Source organism: Thyridium curvatum, assembly GCF_004353045.1.
Source record: "Thyridium curvatum strain D216 chromosome Unknown NODE_5_length_802575_cov_81.998223, whole genome shotgun sequence".
In the NCBI taxonomy this organism is placed as follows: domain Eukaryota; kingdom Fungi; phylum Ascomycota; class Sordariomycetes; order Thyridiales; family Thyridiaceae; genus Thyridium; species Thyridium curvatum.
The window spans coordinates 364,766-382,972 of record NW_022156760.1 but is presented as its reverse complement, the minus strand read 5'-3'; the positions used below and the strand labels follow the sequence as shown (position 1 = coordinate 382,972).

General features: G+C 56.2%; 4 protein-coding genes across 4 annotated transcripts; 2 read left to right on the top strand and 2 right to left on the bottom strand.

Moving 5' to 3' along the window:
* Positions 1 to 675: 675 nt before the first annotated feature.
* E0L32_001340 (uncharacterized protein) lies at positions 676 to 5,541 on the bottom strand (the record flags this gene model as incomplete). The annotated part of the gene is made up of 7 exons (XM_031135408.1): positions 676 to 961; positions 1,034 to 1,377; positions 1,503 to 1,638; positions 1,708 to 1,744; positions 1,804 to 2,435; positions 3,286 to 5,282; positions 5,398 to 5,541. The coding sequence occupies 7 exons, from the start codon at positions 5,539 to 5,541 to the stop codon at positions 676 to 678; spliced, it is 3,576 nt and encodes a 1,191-aa protein (XP_030991854.1).
* A 2,057-nt stretch (positions 5,542 to 7,598) lies between these two features.
* Positions 7,599 to 10,865, top strand: E0L32_001339 (uncharacterized protein; the record flags this gene model as incomplete). The annotated part of the gene is made up of 3 exons (XM_031135407.1): positions 7,599 to 8,162; positions 8,238 to 8,868; positions 8,932 to 10,865. 3 exons carry the CDS (start codon positions 7,599 to 7,601, stop codon positions 10,863 to 10,865), a joined length of 3,129 nt encoding a protein of 1,042 aa, XP_030991853.1.
* Positions 10,866 to 12,204: 1,339 nt separating this feature from the next.
* E0L32_001338 (uncharacterized protein) lies at positions 12,205 to 13,524 on the top strand (the record flags this gene model as incomplete). The annotated part of the gene is made up of 4 exons (XM_031135406.1): positions 12,205 to 12,607; positions 12,670 to 12,825; positions 12,894 to 13,269; positions 13,344 to 13,524. 4 exons carry the CDS (start codon positions 12,205 to 12,207, stop codon positions 13,522 to 13,524), a joined length of 1,116 nt encoding a protein of 371 aa, XP_030991852.1.
* Positions 13,525 to 14,882: 1,358 nt separating this feature from the next.
* On the bottom strand, positions 14,883 to 16,521 carry E0L32_001337 (uncharacterized protein; the record flags this gene model as incomplete). Its single annotated transcript, XM_031135405.1, has 3 exons — positions 14,883 to 15,288; positions 15,406 to 16,027; positions 16,227 to 16,521. The coding sequence occupies 3 exons, from the start codon at positions 16,519 to 16,521 to the stop codon at positions 14,883 to 14,885; spliced, it is 1,323 nt and encodes a 440-aa protein (XP_030991851.1).
* Between the last annotated feature and the right edge of the window lie 1,686 nt (positions 16,522 to 18,207).

Genomic DNA, 18,207 nt, shown 5'->3' with positions numbered 1-18,207 from the left:
CACCATACGCGGCTGCCAAGAACACACAAGAGGCCAACTCCTCCCCGTGCTCCCACCTATCTTCGGATTTACCGCCTCGTACCCGGAGAAAGAGTGATGCGCGGGACTGCCAAAGATGGTGGTGTACGGGCGGTGATGTCATTGCCTACCATTGGTGTGCTATCTGAGAACCTCCTCTTTGAGGATCCTTGGCGGCAGCGGGGTGTGTGACAGTAGAGGTTGCCATCATGCGAGGATGTTCTATGACCGTCGTGTTGTTTGGGCTTCGTAAGAGTTGTTGCAAGAAACAACCAGAGCTCTCTCTACCTGTTAGTCACTGAAGTTGTCCTTTTTCTGAACCATGTTTTGTCATTCTTGCACGCGTGGCTTGTAATTATCCACGCACGATACCTCCCGACTCGAATTTCGGAATGCTTCGTCAACAAACTGTCATCGAGCCGGACTGATCTGACACTCGATGGATGTATCTTCAAACAAACGAAAGGCTATAAACAATATTGTAAATCTGTGAAACGCACGACGAGTCCATGGCCTCGTCCTGATATGCACGCGACGGACACCCGGATATGTGTAACAAGTTGTGTCCTGCTGAACTGAAGCACCCGTCCAGCTTCCATTCCTTTCCCACGCCACTTCCCACTTTCCACTTGCATCGCAGACGGGGCCTCTGTACCGTCAGCGAAGGCCGATGACGCTCATCTCCAGCGTCCACACCCGCCTGATCCAGACCTTGAGCTTGCCTTCCACACCCTCGACATCCTCGAGCTCAACGCCCTCCCACCAGCATCTCCGAGCCGGTTTCCGCCAGAAGAGCAAGAGCTTCTGAGCCATCCCCACGGCGTTGTTGCCCATGTCGTTGCCCCTGATATCGGACCGAAGCCGCGCCAGCGCCAAACTACAGACGACAGCCTTGTTGGGCTCGCCAGCACGGTGACCCCAAGAGTCGTCATGGTTGAATCCACTAAGCAGGGCGAGCATGATCAGTCAGACAGGCTGGATCTATAGGGTCCCGGTTTCATGAAGGTTGACTTACCCAGCTGTAAGCATCTCAATGAGATGAGCCTCGGTCGTACCTGGCTCGTCGCTACGCTTGAGTCCGGAAAAGATACCATTCTGCTTCAGGAGGGCTTTGGCCGCTGCTCGTTTCACCTCGATCATCTCAGCCTGACTGATGTCGGCTTTAGGCGGGATCGCGTAGAAGTCGAGGTCTTCACGGAGAACGATGATACCGGCCCTCTTCGACTCCTCCCGGTTTGCACCTCCCAGAGCATCCACGGCATCACCGTCCTGTGACGCACTAGGAGACGACTCTGTGGGTATAGACTGTGCCACGGAGCGGAAGAAGTCTAGCATGTATTGGAGGGAAGCGGGATCATACTATGCGGGCGGTGTTTTGTCAGTCATGCAAGAGAATGTAGGCTTGGTTGCAAATCACCGCAGCCTGATGAGCTACACCATTCACTGTATGCGTGGCTTGCAAGAAGTCAAATAGGCCCACTTACGTCGACTTGAACAGCATCGCCCTCGGCAAAGCCACCCATATGTCCTTCAGGGAAAAGCCCATTAGGGAATAGAGATAGCAGGACGAATTCGGGCAGTGTCAGCAGCTCGTCTCTAGAAAGCACGAAGCGTGTTCCCCTGTGTTCAAACGGTAAGTTAGCGCGCGTCCTGCAGGGTCCCGACACCCTGGATTGCCCTCGTCCGTACCGTAGGTCCATCGTAATGGTTTCGTCCGCACCGACATCTGCAGAGTGAGGTCAGCAACTATTCACCAGTGGTCTATGAGCGTTATTATTCGCGCACCTCCGATTGCATTGATGGGCGGGCCGCCTTGCTGGACTTGAGTAATGATACTCGACGCTCCTCCTGCTGCCGCCATGACGTATGTAAACGAGTGGAGGGGACTGGATCCCTCCGAGTAGGCTGGTGGCGGTTCTGCTTCGTCGTCCTTGCTCTTGGATCCTTCTCCCTCGGGCTTGTGGTCTGGCGGAAGGGCGCGCTTAGTCTCTTCCTGGATAGACGACGATGGTTCCGACGATGATGATGCTATCGTAGCATATGCCGGAGCAGCAGCGACTGGGCTTGCACACGCGTCTGAGGCGAGAGGCTTGAACGGTTCGAGGACTCCAGCCGGGTCGGGATTCGACTCGAGCGACGATGCGAAGAGAGCGCTGAAAGGCGGCGGTCCCGGGCGAAACGAGGTTGACGCTTCCGAGGTTTCTGAGGCAGGGTACTGCGGCGGCGGGCTGCGCTGGCGCTCTGCTGCAGGCACGGCCTTGAGGAAATGATTGACTTCTTGTGTGAAAGGAATGGTAGTCCGCTCGTCTATCGGTGCGGGCTCTTCTGCTTCGGCTCTCCTCTGGCCGGCGGACGTAGGTTGTCCTGTTCCGGCGTTCTGCGAATCGGACAATGTGGCGGTCTGGTCGTCGAGCTTGCTAGATCAATGGCTGGACTGCGGCCCTTTGTCGCCGTGCTTGGAGATGGTTCGCCTGCCGTTGAGAGGGCAAGGATGAGTGAGACCCTGGGCTGGCAGTCGGGCAGATGCGGGTGGGAATTTGATTGATTGCTCGCATATGGGACAGGCCAAGGGGAGGAGGGCAGGTATCCTGGCGCCGACACTTGGGAGAGATCTTGGGGCCGGTCGCAGCGGGAGGGGAGGGGTCGGTTATAACGATGCAATTAATCGCTTGCGAATTAATGATGTGGGAACATGAGGCTGACTGTGACTGGTGAAGAATTGGGTGTGATCAAATCGCTTTGTCAAACACTGATGTCCATAAGAGAGAGAGAGAGAGAGAGAAGGAGATCAAATGCTGGGATGCTGAAGCTGGAAATGAGGTTCCCAGGTTTGTTTGGATTGCGAGCCTGCCCTCCCCAGATTAATGGTGACTCCAACACCGTTCCGGGCGTAGTTTGCCCACCTGCCAGTCCCTGTACTGCTGTACTGCCCTGCTAATTGGGCGTGTTTCCGCCGTGTCGCAGTTGTGACAGTGCACTTTGTTGGCCCTTCAGGGTGAACCGCCTATGCTAAAAGGGGGTCGAGAGTGGAGTAAGGCGCCGTCTAGCCGCCCAGCCTCTGCCCAATCATCCCAGGTATTCTCATGATCCTTGTTCTCGTGGTACCCCAGCACCCATGTCAGCAAGATACCGAGCTTTTCTGGATGGTATCGCAAATTCCGAGCAAGTTTTCCTAGGATGATACCATATTCAGAATCATTTTGGGGAGATAAAATGGACACAAGTCTAATTGGGTATCTGGTCTAGAAGTATCGGTATCATAATCACTCTTCTTCCTCATCACTGCTATCGCCAAAGATAGCCTTGAACACTTCCTCTCCTGCCCGCTTGCCCTCCAAAGCTTCGTTCCTGCTCGCGTCGACGGTCTCATTTCGCTTGTCTGGCAAGGCTACAGCCGCGGGCTGGTCAAGCCCTTGAGTCGCTGTAGCGTCCCTGCCGACAGAAGGAGTTGCGGGACCGGCTGTAATGGCGAGGAGAGGCTGGAGAGTCTGCCCACCACGGCTCGATCCGTAGGCCTCATGCGCTGCATTGTACGCTGTTCCCGCCTTGGTGGTATCGTTGGACCCCACGTCTTCATCAGCCTGGAGATTCGCCGGTGGCTTCACTCCAAAACGTTTGCACAGAAGCCGCGTGGGGAAGAAGTCGGCCACAGATCTTGTCATAGGACCGTACATCCCGAGCTTGGCCGCTTCTTCTGCAGGATCTGATGGTTTGGGTGCTGGCTTGTTGATAAGATTCTGACCGTCCCCTTGCCCACTTGAACCGCTTGACAGCTTCGAAGTTGATGGTGAAGTGGAGGTCGTAAAGCGCGACGCCATGAAGCCAGTCATGGGCTTGAAAATCCGTGCGCAGCTAAAGAACTCATGGAATTCTTGTAGCCAGTCGTCGTTCGACATACCGCTCGGTTTTCGGGGTAAGGGAGTATCTAAGCCGGCCTGATGCTCCAGATAAGCCCTGTATCTCGACGCCTTTGCTTCATTGTCTGCGTATGGTCCTCCGATGTTGATACCACGGCTGATTGCAGCAACGGCCGTCTCTTTGTCCACCTTTGGTACATTGGAGAGGAGTTCTTGCAACTTATCCGATTCCGATAATGCGAATTCGGCAGGCACCTCACCAAGGCCTTGCGGGAGGTCTGTCCTGCCCGTGGCATGGACTAGGCGATCCCGAGCTGCCGACGATATGAAATCAAACACAGACTTGCCTGGAAGTTGGGCTTCGCCAAGTGCCGCAGCCCTCGCTTTCGCGTCCAGCGTAGATGCCTTCGCTGCATCGGCAGTCGATGTATAGGGGGTCACCCCGGTGGCTTCGGTTGCAGTCTTGGAGGACTTCCAACCAGGTGGCATTTCTGGCGGTGGATATTTGCCTCCTGAAATCACCTCGGACGCCAACGGGTCGCTCTCTTTCCCCCATATGAAGCCGTCCAAAGGGAGTCTCCCGTCGTGGCATTTCCGAACACCCTGGGCAACTCGTGCTAAAGACGACTTGGGAAGGAATACGGGCTTTGACTTGAGTGACGGGTTCGTAGGTCCGCTGCCGCTTTCCTTCTTTTTCTTCTTCTTGTTACCACCAATGACGCGATTATAAGAAATACGAGGGCCGATTTCATAAGGGTCGTCATCATCGGAGCCCGTGTCGTTGAGGATCCCAATCCCAATGCCACCACGAGGCTTTTTGTCCTTTCTACCACCCTTGTGCGTGAAATGTAAAGGCTGTCTCGCCGTCACAGTTGATATCTCATCCTCGTCTTCATCAGACTCCCCAGCACGGTCCTCTTTGGAAGGCGCATCAATCGGAGACAGCCTTGCATGTCCCTGATAACCCAGCCCCTTTCTGTCGGTCTTGCGGACGAAGCTGACCATTGATACGTCCTCCGGGGCGAAAAGATATGTCTTGACATTTGGGTCGGCAGATTGCATTCCCAGTTCTGCCGCGCGACGTACTTTGGGTCCTATACCCTGGCCTTCCCGCCAGCCCATTCTTCTCAAGAGCTTTGTGCCCATGGTATCGCCTTCGACGCAAAAAAGGCCAGCAAGCCCCGTTGCGCGCCTTGCATCATTCTCCGTAAGACCAAGACCGGCAAATCCTTGCGAAGTCTGGATCTTCCTGGCTTCCTCCGCATCAGCCAGATCCTCGTCGTCCATAAAATCCTCAGGCCGTTGCTGCGCCGACTTTTGATCATCTTTTCGTCGATTGGACCGGGAGGAGACAAATGCCGAGGGGGTCCATCCCTCCTTCGATCCTACAGTGTTGAAATAACTTCCCTGGCGCGTCAGCTAGAAGGCTCGGGCGCCTGGATGCAAACTGGCCAACTTACCCTGCGCTCCATCCTCCCGTGAATGCGCCGTGGAGCCTCCTTCGCCCCCTCTCGTCCCTCACCTCCTGCTTCCAGACGGGCAAGTAGGTCCCATCATCTCTCACGTCGGGGTCGAGTGGCGGTAGAGGTGTGCCAAAGAGGACAAAAGGCGATTGTTGCGCCTGTAGATCGGCTTCGTAGGTCGCGCGGGATCGCTTGCCGGACATGGGAGATCCAAGCTGTGAGGGTCATGCATAGAATGTCTCGTCGCTGAAAGCGCGCTATTTGCGGTTTACCACAGCTGGCAGCGGAGAGACAAGCTTGACTGCATTCGACGTTTTCAATTGACAGATGTCGGATGTGACCCAAGGTATCTTTTGCCTTTCAGATGCATGCGTTTTATCCGATAAGATAAAGTAATGTACCTAGGTAGGTAGGCGCTGATCAGTGTGGATTGTTAGCTCTATGGAATCATGGATCTCTATGCTTTTTTTTGCGGTGACGCGCCAACCACTTAAGGTGAGGCGCGTGCTGGTTCCACTGTAAGCACCTGAACTTCTTTACGAATTCAAGTTCTCCACTAGAACTTAGACATGCTCCCACTTGCAAAGGAAAAACGACGGATGCTTGTAATGAGCTCTCCAATTTCGAGCCAAATCGGATATTGCTCCTTTCCGGATTTCCAGACTCCCAAAGCACATGACGGATATGAGGTTGTGCAGGTGCAGCGGGCAACCCTCGAAGGTCACACTGCTCCGGGTCTTCTACATGCAATCTACTTGTACCTAGGTAGTTGCCTGTAGTCTGTGCTCTCAGGAGCATTGCTCCGTTGCAGGGCCGGGTTTGTGTGATGGACGTGGCTGACCACCAATCGTCAATACGAACAACCCTCCTTGGCCCGCTGATTTACGAGCTGGCCAGCACACATTTGAAGACCTGGATCTCTATCGATTGGTGACAGACAAGTTGTGGGAAGCCAGAGCACCCACCATACTTAGCCCAGCCAAAGCAGGTCAGGCACCGTCTGTTTGAGGAGCCCACCTTGCAATCCGCTTGCGACACAATTGCAGAGAATCAAGGACGACGGGACGAGACGCAAACAAGAATAGAATCGGGTGGTGCAAAGGATACAGGCGAGCGAACCACCGCAGTCGCAATGGAGACACAGCCACGTAATGAAGCAGAGAGAATACATGGACAGTTTTCCTCTGAAATTCACCCCACCCTCCAGACAGAGAGTCCAGGGAACAAGCAGAAGTCCTGCAGTACTTGCAACTTAAGCCCCCCCTGTCACAGCATGACCTCATGCTTGGTAGCTCCCCGACTCCAACTCGCATTCTCACTTCCCCATTGACCAACTTGCATGTACCTTTTTGGACATCGCTGTTTTGCATTCCCTCTCTTACCTTTCCCCGTTACTTATCAGAACAGGACGACAAGCTGGACAACTGTGACAGTGCAGCCCTTTCTTGTTACTTGCTCTGCTATCTCTCATCTCGCTTCTTATACGCCAGTCTGTACGCCTCTTGCTTGAAAGAATACATGATATCTTATGTCGAAGGAGTCCATCCTGAAACCAGTCAGCTAGGTCCTCAGCTCCCGCCTCTCTCGACAGGAAAATCAGTTGCTTTTCCCTTCGACCTACACTCATTGAGAGGTAGAGAGTGACATATACCAGGGAGCTTGCTTGGGTATCTGATCTGAGTGGTTCAGGCCTCCGGAAGAGTCGTCCTTATCAACCCACACAGCTTGCAGCTGCCATCGCAACCTGCCGCGTACCTCTCTGTAAGGACTTGCCATCTGGAGCCTGGAGGGGCATCCTGGTGACTGGAACTTGAGGATTGCGTAGGTGGTACCAGTAGTGCTGGCGGGAGCGGGGCCACAGTCTTGCTACTACCCAGACCGCCACCCCATTTCTTCTAAGGTTAGCAGCTCGACTGCCACTAGCCAGGCCCGACGCTAGCCAAAACCACCTGGACTTCCCGCCTCCTCCAATCTTGACTCTCCAGACCGGCAGAACCAGCGCCAGGCAAAAACCGGCCAGACCAGAAAACCACGACCCGCCCAACTACTGGATTGTCTGCCTCTCGAGTTTCACCTTTCCATCCTGTACCGCCAAGGTTCACACAGACAAGTCGATCTCTGCAGCCACTCAACATCCCCTGAGCCTGTGCCAGAGGGTGAGCACTGCGCTCGAGCCAGAGCCAGCGAGCCCCAGAATTGATTATCCCGCAAATTTCCCTGGCTCGACAGCTTATTTCGCACCCCTCCTGATTCCCTCGCAATGACCACCGCAGTTTCGTCGGGCGCCGAGGCTCCCCAACCATCGCCTCAACGTGGCCAGGGCTACAGCTCCGTTTCCAGATCTCAGTCAACCCGATCCAGGCCCCAAACATCATCCGCATCGGGAGCTCCAACACGCGCCGCGTCGCAGAATCATCACCACCACCACCACCATCACACCAGCTCCACCTCAGGCCGCCCTGTCCAAGACGTCCTTCCTCACCGCGATTTTGAGACCTCCAATGTAGCCCAATACTCGCAGCGAAACTCCAGCAGAGACCGCCCGCCCCCAAGTCGAGGCGATTCTTCCTCCCGTCCACAACGACGCCCTAGCCAGCGCAACGGGCAGCCGGCCCAACCTCCCCCAGAGATGACTCCCGCTATCGTGAATAACGCTGGGACCGCATCGGCTTCCCATGCTGATGGGAGAACGTCCAGTTCAAAGCCGTCTAGGTCACGGACTACCATCCCTACCCAGTCTGGCAAGTGGATTCTGGGCAAGACGATCGGTGCCGGCAGCATGGGCAAGGTGAAGTTGGCCAAAAAGGAGGATAGCGCAGAACAGGTATGCGTCTACTGCCCAGCTCTCTCCCATCCCGGGACCGCATACATGATCGAGGGATCTGACTGTTGTCTCTAGGTTGCATGCAAAATTATTCCCCGAGGTTCAACGGACGATGGCCATCACTCGCGAGCAGACAAGGAGCGGGCCGACCAATCGAAGGAAATCCGCACGGCGCGGGAGGCGGCCATCGTTACACTCCTTAACCACCCGCACATTTGTGGCCTGCGCGATGTCGTACGAACCAACTACCATTGGTACATGCTCTTTGAATATGTCAACGGCGGCCAGATGCTCGACTACATCATCTCCCACGGCAAGCTCAAGGAGAAGCAGGCCAGGAAGTTCAGCCGCCAGATAGCGAGCGCCCTTGACTACTGCCATCGGAACAGCATCGTCCACCGAGATCTCAAGATCGAGAACATCCTCATCAGTAAGACGGGAGATATCAAGATCATCGACTTCGGACTCAGCAACCTTTTTGCGCCGCGCGGCCATCTCAAAACCTTCTGCGGAAGTCTATACTTCGCAGCGCCCGAGCTCCTCCAAGCCAGGGCCTATACTGGGCCTGAAGTCGATGTGTGGAGCTTCGGCATCGTGCTTTACGTTCTGGTGTGCGGCAAGGTCCCCTTTGACGACCAAAGCATGCCGGCCTTGCATGCCAAGATTAAGAAGGGCCTGGTGGACTATCCCAACTGGCTATCGTCAGGTGCGTTGAGACTTTGACGCCTCTCCTTCACGTGAATATAGCAACCTAACATTGTTCCGACAGAATGCAAACACCTGCTCTCTCGAATGCTCGTTACCGACCCCAAGCAACGAGCCACGATGGCCGAGGTTATGTCACATCCGTGGATGATTAAGGGCTACAGCGGCATACCCGATAACTACCTCCCTCCGCGCGAACCTCTTACCCTACCTCTTGACCAGGAGGTGATTACTGCCATGACTGGCTTCAACTTCGGGCCTCCAGAGGTCATCAAGGCTCAGCTAGCTCGAGTGATCGAGTCTGAAGACTATCAGAGGGCCGTGCGTCTTTTGCAAAAGGAGCGGGAACTGCCGCAGCCCACGAAAGACATGGAGAAGAAGCGAGGGTTTGGATTCGACTTTTATAAACGGCGCAATTCGACAAGCAGCAGAGATGCGTTGACCACGCCCAGCGCTGAGGGCCTACAGCTCGGAGCCGATCCGCTCAACGCCTTCAGTCCTCTCATCTCCATCTACTACCTTGTGCGAGAAAAGCAGCAGCGCGACGCTGCAGAGATGCATCCCGGCGGCGCCGCGCCGAAGGAGAAGGAATCGCTACCTGAGATATCTCCGCCTCAGGAAGCACATACCAATGCATCTGCCTATGAGATGCCTGGCGAGAAAGCCACAGGAGGCAGGACGAGGCCGCGCGCGCGAACCCATGGCGAGGACGATGCCCCTGATGTAGGCAAGAGCTCGCCCATGTCGCCAAACCTTCCTCAGGACCAGCACCCGGAGCCAGCCAAGAAGGAGAGCACCGCCGCCGGCATTCTCAGACGATTCAGCACCCGACGTCGCCCCAAGGATCCTGAGCGTCTGGAAAAGGATCGTTCGCATCCGCCTGTCGTTCACGTGCACTCGCCGGTCGAACAACCTTCTGTGCCGCGGAAGAGCTTCAGCATCAGGCGGAGCCGCCGAGACCGCGATGATGATAATTCCACGTCTCGCCTTCGGTCCGGCAGCAGTCAGCCACAGCATAGTGAGCTTCTAAGCCCGCCACTATCCGCAGGTGCCAATACCTCCAGCTACAAGAAGGGCCTTGGCCGTTCGACCAGCGTGAACTCTGCCGAGTTCTCGAGGCGACGCATGGGCGGCTCCGGTACCGCCCTTGCCAAGGACCCTCCTCCCACCAGCGGATCTGACCATTCTACTGTCAATGAAAAGCCTGTTGGTGAACATGCACGGGCCATGAGCAGTCGGTCGGTTTCAATGAGAGCCAAGCCGCTGGGTCATGCTCGCAGGGAGAGCATCCAGGCCCGGCGACTTCGAAGGGAGGAAGAGCGTGGACGCGAGGCCAACGTTCCTGAAGAGACTGATGCCGAAGTGGGAGAGACTAGTGGAGTTTCAAACGAACGGCTGGCCGACTTTGACCTAGACAAGCCGGTCTATCTCAAGGGTCTCTTCAGCGTCTCGACCACATCGACTAAGCCCGTGCGGGAGATTCGGGCCGATATCAGGCGCGTTCTGAAGCTCCTTGCGGTGGACTACACCGAAATCAAGGGCGGCTTTACCTGCATCCACTCGCCCAGCATTGATCTGAAGAAGGTCGCCGATCCACCGCAAAGCCCTATGGCGACGCCTGGCCACAAGCGACGCTTCAGCTTTGGCGGCTTGCGTGGTAGCGAGAAGGACCGCGATGACGTGCGGGATAATGTTGAACGGGGTCCCACAACACCCCGTACTCCGGGCCATCGTGCGGCAGATTACTCCAACTCTGATATTTCCGAGGATAGCGTCCAGGGAATGGACAACGGAGAGTCTTCGCGGCGAATGGCGGCTGGTGAGACGAGTACCCATGTCCGGAATGACATGGGCGGCAACATGGTGCTCGAATTCGAGATATTCATCGTCAAGGTGCCTGTCATATCGCTCCACGGCATTCAGTTCAAGCGGCTTAGCGGCAACACTTGGCAATACAAGAATATGGCAGACCAGATCCTCAAGGAGCTGAGACTATAGTCTTGAGACCCCCAACGGCAACGGTACCTGGTGAGGAAGAAGGCGGACGGGCGGTGATTGGAAGTTGGGACACGAGCAAAAATTGCATACGATAGCGGGCATCAGCAGACCACCTGACTTCACATGCTTGATTTATTGTTTTTTTCTTGACCATTTCCTGCCACGAACCGGGACAAGAAATCGGGAGGAGCACTACTAGTGTATAATAATCTTACTTTTTTACGAGAAGGGAATGGGAGACGGGATGCGAGCTCAGCAACAACAAATCAGGCGTTCCGGGAGAGAATACGACACAGCATGGCGATCTGCACTTCTTCGTTGCTCTTCGATTCTCGCCAGCCAGGCAGGTGGCTGCCTCTTGTCGCAGGACTAGTGACAGCAGTACGAGGCGCCTCTTTATTACTATTACATAGATTTCATGTAGTGAGCGATTGAACATGCCAAGTCTTTTCCCCTGACACGTACTGCCGATTTCTGGCTGGAGTGTGTATTCATCCATGGGTTGGCTGACTTGTATCTGAGTGGAGTTGAGTGAGTTGAACTTTGGCTTGTGACGCCTAGGCTTCCACCCAGGTACTCAAGCCTATGTAGCAAGGAACCTTGAAGTAGAACAACTATTGCCATTCGTAGTGCCTCTCCCGGATTCTTCCATCACGGGTCCTCTCCTGCCTTTCATCGCGACATGTGGAGAGGCGGGAGTGTGGGGGTGGTGAGTGGCAGGTGGGGGCTATGGATTTGTTTGTTTCTTCTGGATCGGGCTGTTTCTGCCCAGCAGGTGGCTTTGGCTTACGGCGGAGCAAGTACCGGGGCTACCTGCTGAGGCTACCCAAGTTAGGCGAAAAGGGCCAACAAAATTTAAAAAGCTCCAGGGCCACAAGAAGCTTGGACACGCGGCTGAATCGCTCAATCGCACGCCGCCAGCCCAGCGCACAGGCCACTCCCGGTCTACCCTTTGGCCAGTCGGACTCGATCGATTCATCCCACTGGCGCATCGCACATCGTATCGCCTTTCTCACCGACCTCCAACCCATCATCGCCCTCCTCTTGCCCATCCCCGCGAAGCCACGCAGCACCCCACGGAACTCGCCTCGGACTTCATCGTGCTGTGAAGGCGCACTATTTATCCACGGCCGCATTTCATCAACCGACTTCCTACCACTGACCAGCTCGTCGCTGCGCTGCTGTGGCCCGACCGAAATTTCCCGCCCTCGGCTCGTCACCTCCAAACCCAGCGCGCCGACCGACCACCACCTGTTCTTTCTCGGCCACGACGTCTTTGTCCCTTCAACACACTGGAGTCATTGTTCCTCGGAGTTCCCTCCCCCCGCCAGCCAGCAGGATGATGCAGAATCCACACATGTATAGCCACCACCAGTACAACCCGTCGCCGGCGGACACGCCGGCGGCATGGATGCACCCTCAGGCGGCTCAACACCACAACCCCCACGCTGCCCAGCAACAAGCTGCTGCCGCCGCGGCTGCCGCTTCGGCGGCCCAGCAGCAACACTACAACCGTATTGCCAGTGCGCACAATGCTGCTGCCGGCGGCGCCGCCGGCCAGCAGCAGCCACAGCAGGCCGACGGGGCCGACTCGAGCTCGGCTGTGTCCGAGGACAATCGGCGTACGCTGGCCTTCATCGCAGATCTGCTGAACGAGAGCACACGGGAGGCTGCGCTCTTGGAACTTAGTAAGAAGAGGGAGCAGGTGCCGGAGCTCGCGTTGATACTGTGGCACTCGTTCGGTATGGGACAACCACGAAAGCTCAGTCGAAAATGGCCGAAGTATTAACATCGGGGTCTCTAGGTGTTATGACATCGCTCCTCCAGGAGATCATCTCCGTCTACACGCTGCTCAACCCGTCGCAGCTCACCGCTGCTGCCTCGAACCGGGTCTGCAACGCGCTTGCTCTGCTGCAGTGCGTTGCTTCCCACAACGAGACCCGCACTCTCTTCCTGAACGGTAGGACACAAGACCACTCTGATCAAATCTTGTAGGAGGTGACGAGAGACTAATACTCTGCTCTGTAGCCCACATTCCGCTCTTCCTCTATCCGTTCCTCAACACCACTTCCAAATCGAGACCATTCGAATACCTCCGTCTAACCTCTCTCGGTGTGATCGGCGCACTCGTGAAGAATGATTCTTCGGAAGTTATCAACTTCCTCCTGACCACCGAGATCATCCCCCTCTGCCTGCGCATCATGGAGACCGGGTCTGAGCTCAGCAAGACGGTCGCTATCTTCATCGTCCAGAAGATTCTCCTTGACGACAACGGACTCAACTACATTTGCGCTACGTACGAGCGGTTCTACGCGGTTGGCACCGTCCTCAGCAACATGGTGGGCCAGCTCGTCGAGCAGCAGACTGCGCGTCTGCTCAAGCACGTCGTCCGCTGCTTTCTTCGGTGAGTTGCAGAGCGGGGTTGGTGATTGTGGTGTAGATGTAGTCTGCTAACCTTTGTTTTTTTGCGTCTTCAAGCCTGAGTGACAACGCACGTGCCCGTGAGGCACTTAGGCAATGCCTTCCGGAGCCTCTCCGCGACGCCACTTTCTCGTCCGTTCTCAGGGATGACGCTGCAACTAAGCGTTGCCTCGCTCAACTTCTGATCAACCTCTCCGATAACATCGTCGAGCAGGGCACTGGCCACCCCAACATGTAGGCCATTCATGAGAAGGAAAGAGCAAATCGAAGACTCTTCGACCAGCTGAGCTATGATCTGTGACCGCGTACACCATGCTGTTGCACCCGGTCATGTTGGGGACGGTGTACGATTGCGGATGCTTATGATGCATATGGAAGCCTCAGTGTGGCGGGCTCGGGGCCGCCTTGTACGGTCAATCACGGTGGACAGAGGCTTGGTTGCAAGTATAGCCATGCCCACTACAGCGCGAGACCTGGTATGCCATACAAGAGGCTGGACTTGAACGGAGGTAACATCTCGATGAGTCCTCTCCTCACCGCTGACAACAAAATTCTGGGGACGAACAAGTGTTTTACGACTACGTTTGCATGATCCCGACGAGGGATCCTAGAGGGATATACCCGAAAATCTTGGCGTTGGATTCTGTTTCAATCTTTTTTTTTTTTTCATCATCATTTTTGTTGTCATGCTCTTCTACTTCTCTATGGCGTTGACCTGAGGGACAAAACGGGAGCCGGCTGGCGGCGACGGCGGCAACATTTGATGCGCGTTTGTTTCAATTTGTATTGCATGAAGGAAGGTGAGGGATCAAAACATCTAGGAAGGATTTCGCTCTTATTGTTGCATTGTTATTTGTCCATGTACATTAGCTCGGCCGCACAGTAGACATTCTCTTCGTTCCCCATACGCTGTATATAATTTCAGAACCATTTCCCCATGAATCCTGTTTGTTGTCTTGGCATGAAATGGACGGGACTCCTTGTTTGCACTACGCGCTTGCTCTAGGTTTCGCCAACTTGCTCTTGGAGAGGGAGCTTAGATTATCAAAGTTCTCTGTTACGGGGCCCTTGTTCGTTCATGGACGGTTATGCAGAGCTGGCGGAAGCCCCTTGGCCTACCTAGCTAGATATAATTCTTTTTAAACAGAAGCACCGATCTTATTCCGTATGACGGGTCGCGCAGGGCTTCGATACTGACTGCCGTCTATGAGATTAGATATTTTTCAAGCCTTGTCGTGCTTGCCACTCGGCCCTGTCAGGGGTAATTTGTCTGCATTCCGCGATAACTTGCCGGCCAACTCCAAACTCAACAGTTAGTTCCTTTATTGGCTTGCTCAAGCGCCGCTGGCATCGATGTAATTTTGATGAAGGAGAAAGATGGCAAGAAAGCATCAAAGAGATCACGCACGGCTTTACTTGATATAAAAAAGGTTTTCAGTTTGAGGGCTTAGATTACCTCATTGATCGATCAAAGAGAATCCAAGACTTTGTCAAATTATGTACAAACTGCCGGAGGTCCCTTGTGGGAAGCACACGACTCCCCTTATGATTCAGGAGGACCTATGGCAAGGAGAAAAACCCCCCCTTTTTCTCTCTCTAGGCCGGGGGGAGAAAAGCGCCGAATAGAGCAGCCTGGATGGGGGCGTACATGAGCATGAACATGACCATGTTGTTGGCGGCGGCGGGCCGCCCCGCCTTGGCCTCGAGGAGGACGCGCCGGGCGAGCCACAGGTACCACAGCGGCAGGCCGGACGAGATGCGCGCGACGATCTGGACGTGGTGGTTGAGCACGGCGAGCACGGCGAGCGCGACCTGCGAGGCGGCCATGCACCAGAGCACGTCGAGGAGCTGCTGCGCCTCGCGGGGGGGGCGGCCGCCCTCCGCCGCCCTCGGCTGGGAGAGGGTGACGACGCCGGACCGGAGGAGGACGAGGACCGTGGGGCCGGCCATGACGAAGAGGGGGATGTTGGATGTCTTCCAGTACCGGAGGAAGCCGTTGTCCCTGTGATTTTCTCAAGAATGTCAGTCATTCGGATTGCTCGGGGGTTGCTTTATTGTTGTTCTTGTTCTTGTTGTTGTCGTTGCCCGCGCCCGGGAAAAGCCGGCGGATCGCTCTTACCAGTAGTATTCCTGCACAAAGTGGTAGATGCTCGGCACGCGGTGGCCGCACCACTCCCTCGCGCCCAGCGCGGAGGAGGCGGCCCCTTGGACGCAGAACCGCCGGTAGGCGACGTACTGCGGCGCGACGGTGCCCGCGGCCACCAGGACCCCGCCGAGGCCGAGGGCGGCCAGGTCGACGAGCGCCGGCAGGGACCGGGACGACGGCCTCTTGCGCACGAGCCGCCCGGCGGCGTCGAGGGCGAAGACGGCGAAGAGCACGCCGTTGAGCACGCCGTTGGAGCGGAAGGCCGTGGCCAGGCCGAAGAGGGCGCCCGAGGCGACGGTCAGCGCCGCGCGCGCCGCGCACGAGCCGCTCAGGACGCCGGCGCAGAAGGCCAGGTAGCCCGCGAAGGTGAGCAGGGCGAAGGTGCTCTCGGCGTAGGGCGCGCACAGGAAGACGCCGGCCGGGGACAGCACGTGCAGGCAGGCGGCGACGAAGGCCAGCTTCCGGTCGCCGCGGGTCAGGACCTTGGCGAGCCGGTACAGGGCCAGGACGGCCAGGAGGTGCGACAGGTTGGCGACGGCGACGGCGACGACCGCTGCGTCGACCGCGTCCCGGCCCAGGCCGAAGAAGCCGAGCCCTGGAGGCCGGGTGGGAGAGAGGTTAGCGTCATTTACTTTTTTTTTCTTCTGAAGATCTATCGTCGTCGGCCTCGGCTTTGGCTTCGTCTAGCTAGGGGGGCCTGGCCCCTTGTCCAAATTCCGCGGAGGAGGAGGAGGAGGAGGGCGGGAATCGGGTCGATTTTTTTTAAAAGCAAAAACAAAGACTTGAGTGCCCACCTTTCTGGATGGAGTTTATGAGGATGGGCAGGCCGGTGCCAAAGGCCCATTCCTGCTCAAAGAGGTAGCCGCGGCGGGCAGTCTGGACAAAGTAGAAGGCGTCCCAGCTCATCAGCCTCTGGACGAGGAGGGGCAAGGCCGGCGCCCCATGGCGGCCGAGGTCGAGGAGGCTGCCGGAGGTATCGTATCTGGGCCCCACCGAGGTCCCAGCGGCGATGGCCAGCAGGAAGGCCTTCCAGGCGACGAAGAGGCCCGTCAGGTCGGTCAGGGGGTGGGTGTCCCAGCGGCCGAGCATGGCTGGTTGGTCCGCGGCAGTTTTTTTGGTTTGCAGTGAGCACTACCTAGGTAGGTAGTGGGTGATAATACACAGGGAACAGGGAGGGTGGTTCAGCCCTACGAGTGAAGGGTTGCCCTCGACCGAATAGCGCGATTGGACCGTGCCTTTCGAAGCCGGGCGGGTGCAAGGAGGGAGGAGGGCGGGCAACACGGAACTTCGGTGATTTCGAAAGGTGGTCTAGACAGACGGGCTAGGGAATTAAGACTTGTCGAAAGCGGGTTTTTAGGGGATGTCGTTCACAATGGCGGCGGCGAGAGAAAAAAAAAGGGGGGCTACATTTCTAGAAAGTCCGGAATGGCTGTAGCGAATGCTTGGTATGCTTGGTCTCATCCCTCATCCATGGCACATCGCTTCACTCGGCAATCATCTGAGGGATCGCCCCACTGCTGGCAGGGAAGAACGGGGACCATGAGCTACGAAGGGACACAGACACAGACACAGCACATGGCATTTGCGGGCGTGGGGTACAGATCGGAATTCCGATGTGGCCGTTGCTTGCGATGCTGCAAATGCCTCGGGGACTGGAGCCATGCATTGTTTCACCCCGTCTGAGCATGACTATCCGAACAGAGGCATCAGTGTGTATTACTGTGCAAGCCAGAGGAGCAGTGAGGAGTTAGTCACCAGCACGCCCAGGATGCCCAGGATGCCCAAGCACCCTTGCTTCCATGATGACGATGGGAAGGATCAAGGCAGGCAATATCGAACACGTACCTACTAGGCTACTACCTAGGTATAGGTAGGTAGTCAACTCCTTTGGCCTGCTTGGCAGGTAAATTGTCATCAATTCCTCGGCACTTGTCAGCATGGGTGGAACACACCCCTTCCCTAGCCTTCTCTCTAGAAGCTTCACTCGCACTACTTGTACCGCGCGCGCACGCGAAGGAGCCGCTTCCTGTACTCCATAGATGGAGCCCATCAACGGTGCAAAGGCGCCTCCAAAAGTTGCTTGGCTTCTAGCTGGGCTCGCTTCGGTCGGGCGCGCTATGATTGGCGAGGCCGACACCATCGGGCATTCCAAACTGTCCGCGTCCGGATGCCGTCGGCACCAGGTCCCATAGCGCGTCAGTCAGCTGGCTGATCAGGCAAGAATACCAGCACGTTGGGGGCAGGCTATCTATCACCGTGCGGGCTAGAGCGGGACGTGGGTTCATGGGTGTTAATGGGTGTATGGGTTATGGGCAATGAGGCATGCATGATATGCCACACCGGTCAAGGTCTACCTAGGCCAGGTGATGCCGGACATGCGTTCCTCTGCCCATCCTTCGTTTCAGATGGGGCCCTCCTCCCTTCGAGAGCGCGCGAGCTGTACCTAAGGTAGGTATTGTACAAGTAGTGTACTCCTTGCCCGTGGAGCGGAGCGGAGCGCGGACAAGAGGCTGGCTGGAACTTGGCAGAGACTACTGGATATCTCCGCACGATCCGGGTCCGCCGGCGACCTCGCGCTTTGCCAGTACTTGTATTTCCAAACACAGCTGACTCGCCCTGTCTACATTGTGTCATGGAGGTAATAAAATGTGGACAGGCAGGCAAGAAAAAAAGAAAAGGACACTCGAAAAAAAAAAGGATGCGTTCGGTGTCTGTCACAGACCGCTTCGCTTGATGGAACTGGCCTTTTTCTCTTTTGTCCGTCTCTTTTGTCTT